Here is a 3778-nt window from a genome sequence, read left to right as displayed (position 1 = left end):
TCCACCCCTTAATGTCTATGGTGCATTGATCTAGTGTAGATGCAATTCCACGGCCGGACTGCTCTGTTAGGACCCTCCAGTACAAGCCCGAGGACCTCCTGCATCATTGTGGTCTATTGTGCGCTCCACATCCTGACGCAGCAGCAGACGACTTCCGGGAGGAGGAGGATGGGAACCAGAGGCCCCGGGGTGGGGGAGGGAGAAGAGAACCAGGAGCATGTGAAGGGCAAAGCTGAGGAGGGGCCGGTGGATGGAAAGGGTGGGGTGGGGGGGAGGCGGGGGGTGTTGAAGGCTCTGGAGGGCCCATTGGCGATGTGAGGTCAAGCAGTGATCAGTTCTAACTGCCCCTCCCCGCTCCCACACCATCCCAACAGGCCCCCCGGAGCCTTCAACACACCACCCCCACTTCTCTACACCCACTCCTTCCCCCGCTATGGGTCCCATTGGTATCACATCAGGGTGATGGGCCTGGGTTGGCCGTGTAAGCAGTTTCAGGGCCATGAAGGAAGGTGATGCCAACTCACTATGTGGCATGCAGTGATGCTGCCGTACTGGAACACAAGTCTGACTCCTATCTGTTCTGTGACTGCACATTGGTGCAGGGGCCCACATTTGAATGAGGGTCAGAGGCACCACTGTGCGGTCCAATGCCCCAAGGGGGGAGGGGATGTGGTTCACTGAGGGTCCAGTGGCTGATGAGGCTGCCATGCATCGTTCCAGGCTGTCACTGTAGGCCTACATGGTCCCCATTACTGGGACTGCTCAGCGGGCCGACCGGGACTGGAGCAGAGCAGCTCATGCCAGGGGAGAGGTCGGGCTGTTGACCTACATCTTTTTGGTTGACTTACGTGTTTTTGGTTGATCGCTTGGAGTAGAATGGTAGTCATGGGTCTGGTACAGGTGCTGGGAAGTGGGGTTCGCAAACTCGGTGGGTCGAAGTGCCTCTCGTGCACCACGACACTCTGAGCCGCTATGCTCACAAATCAGAAATCACTGTGGGAGGCAGATCACAGACAGATTAGTCACAGTTGTGGGGTGCAATAACATTTATTAGTGAATTTGTAAATTGATAATTATCAAAACCCTAACTAGTGCCTTCACCCTTGCCCTCTTGGTGACCCAACAGCTTAATCTTTCATGGCCTAGCACTACATCTAAGTGAATCCCCAAGATGCACTTCGGAGGTGCAGGCAGTCAGCTGTGTTCCACACCCCGTGTTGCCCTTGGTGGGCGTCCCCTGGAAGGTCGGGACCTGGAAGGCCCCGGCCGAGTTTCGGGTGTCACAGAAGTAGCCGTGCCACCATGTTCTGCCCGCTGCCTGAGAGATGCACCTGTGTCAGGAAGGGGAGATTCGGAAGTCCTGGTGACGACCAGAGTATCCCGTGCGGAAGGCCCCTGCATGGGCTCCAGCGCTCCCTCGTATCTTGGGCTGCCATTGGGCCCCTGAGACACTCCATGGGGCGGAAGTGCGGCTGGAGTGAGCTCTAGCGGTCTCTGCATTACTTGGCTCTGCCAGTCTTGGAAACCCAACTGTGTTAACCCCATAGTGTGCAAGCCCTCGGCGATGGCCCTCTGAGTCGGTACCAAGCTCTGGATCCCCTCAGCAGTAGCCCTCTGAGATTGGGACAAGCTCTGGATCCCCTCAGCGAGTGCCCTCTGAGACTGGGCCAAGCTCTGGAGCCCTTCAGCCATGGCCCGCTGTGACTGGGACAAGCTCTCGAAGCCCGCGACCATGACCCTCTGTGTCTCGAGCATGCTCCCAGGACCCTCAGTCATGCTCCTCAGTGACTCAGCCATGCCTTGGACTCTGCCACCCATGGCGACCATTTCCTGCCCCAGGCTTTCCACCGCAGAAGCTACCCTTGCAATGTTGGCCTGGGTACCACGCAATGCTGGCACTACCTCCTGCACTTGAAGGCTGTGGGACTCCTCCAAGAGGTCTTGCAGTTGTTGGAATGTCACTGACATGCCCTCCTGCAACCTCCGGCTCTGTGTCTGCATTTCAAACAGCTTCGGGAGAACTGATCCCAGCAATCCAGCACCTGGCTGGGGGCCAGCTGTTTCCTTGGCTCCAGCAGACCTCTGCGCACCCGAATCCTTGGACCTTCCCATCTCCACGTGATGCACATGTGCAGTTGTGCTGTGCGCACCAGAAAGTGACCCAGGAGTCTCACCGCTTACATGTCCCACCATGGTGACCGTAACTGTGCTGGTAGATTCCGAGAGTGATGCCTTTGGCGACTGTTGGGTGGTTTCCTCGAAGCTTTCTTCAGTGCTTTCCTCCAAAGAATGTTCGGAGCTTCCCTCCGATGTCTCAGCTGGGGCTGCAGTGGGGGGGGCCACAACCCCTGATGGCCCGGCCTCATTGTGGTCGTTTCCTACAAAACAAGACACATGGTTCAGTGCAAAGAGGAACTAGTACCTGGGCAGATTGCAGTTTACTTGAGAAAGGTCATGAATAAAGGTGTGGCTCCTTACTTCCGTTCTGCACGTCGACCTGGTTATCTGTCCCAGTTATGTCCTCAGCCTCGCCCGAAAGCTCCAGTGCACATTCCTCGAATTCAGTGAGGAGACGCAGCTCAGGGACCCCACCTCCGATCTTCTCCCGCTCTCGGCGATTATGGGCCATCTTCTCCTGCAGAGACAAAAGGGGGGATTGAATGCCTAATGGCTGGGAGAGAGCAGGGTGTCAGGGGTGCCAGGGTAGGGGCAATTGGGTGGCAGCTATTGGCACCGTGCCTCAGCAGGCAAGGTTTGCGACAGGCAGTGCCAGAAGCGTCACAGGCAGGTGCTGGGAGGCCGTGGGTCTCAGGGAGTGAATCGACATGAGCATTTAAGACACAACTGATGGGACCAATGCCAGGACAGGATGGATACTCACCCTTGCTGCCCTAACTAGGTCATTCATTTTTTTTCGGCACTGGGCACTAGTCCTCTGGGTCAGTGCACGGGCATTGACTGCCGCTGCAACCGCTTCCCATGCCACATTGCCGGCCTGACCCCTGGGACGCCGACCATCTCGGGGGTAAATGATGGCCCTCCTCTCCTCCACTGCATCTAGCAGACGGCCCAGCTCGCTCTCAGTAAAACGGGGGGCTGCTCTTTTCGGTGCCATCTTCCTGGCATGACTGGCAGTGTGGGCAGCGTTTGTGTTTAAATTCAGCTCCCCGTTGTGAACAGCATACACCTGCAACCACTTTGGGCGATTCACACGCCTGGTGACACCATAAGAGCGTGATTCGCATGGAGGCTCTTTCATTGCACGAAGTGTGGAGCCATCACAGTGCCGAGCTCGCCGAAAACACTGGCGCGGAGTACTCCCGTTTTCCCGCCGTTTGGGAAAATCTCACCCTATACTGCGGGTGAAATGCTCCAGAACAATCTTTGTTTTAAACAACAATAACACCATATAAAATCGGTGTTATAATCCTCTTAATTCTCCATATTTAGTCTGCAATGATCAATGTTCAAACACTTTCTCAGTCTTCACACAATCCGCTTCCGCTCGCGCCCAACAGGGAGACCAGCGCATGCGTCGTAAGCAACGCCGTTCCCGGTCGGTTTCTCGCCTGTGGTCCAAAGTCTGCGCGTGCGCACTGTACGTTTCTCTCGTGGGGTCCGCCTCGCGGGCGGGAGGGACATCGGCCGATGCGCGTGAACTTCAGGGTGGGGTTTCGATGCTCCCTCTGATGATTCGTGCACATGAATGTCAATCAGATTCCAGCAGCCAATAGAAAGCTCGATCGTTTGTTTGGTCTTGATTGACAGTCAGTTCAGC

At 56.3% G+C, this 3778-nt stretch overlaps 1 protein-coding gene across 1 annotated transcript; it reads right to left on the bottom strand.

Annotated features, from left to right (window-relative positions):
* Positions 1-1032: 1032 nt before the first annotated feature.
* On the bottom strand, positions 1033-3537 carry LOC144497873 (uncharacterized). The gene is made up of 3 exons (XM_078219310.1): positions 2882-3537; positions 2479-2635; positions 1033-2378 (listed from the first exon to the last, which is right to left on the bottom strand). The coding sequence occupies exons 1-3, from the start codon at positions 3257-3259 to the stop codon at positions 1195-1197; spliced, it is 1719 nt and encodes a 572-aa protein (XP_078075436.1). The 5' UTR covers positions 3260-3537; the 3' UTR covers positions 1033-1194.
* Positions 3538-3778: the final 241 nt, after the last annotated feature.

The sequence above is a fragment of the Mustelus asterias genome, chromosome 8, assembly GCF_964213995.1.
Source record: "Mustelus asterias chromosome 8, sMusAst1.hap1.1, whole genome shotgun sequence".
NCBI lineage: Eukaryota > Metazoa > Chordata > Chondrichthyes > Carcharhiniformes > Triakidae > Mustelus > Mustelus asterias.
The sequence above is the reverse complement of the archived record's forward strand: the minus strand, read 5'-3'. Positions and strand labels throughout refer to the sequence as shown.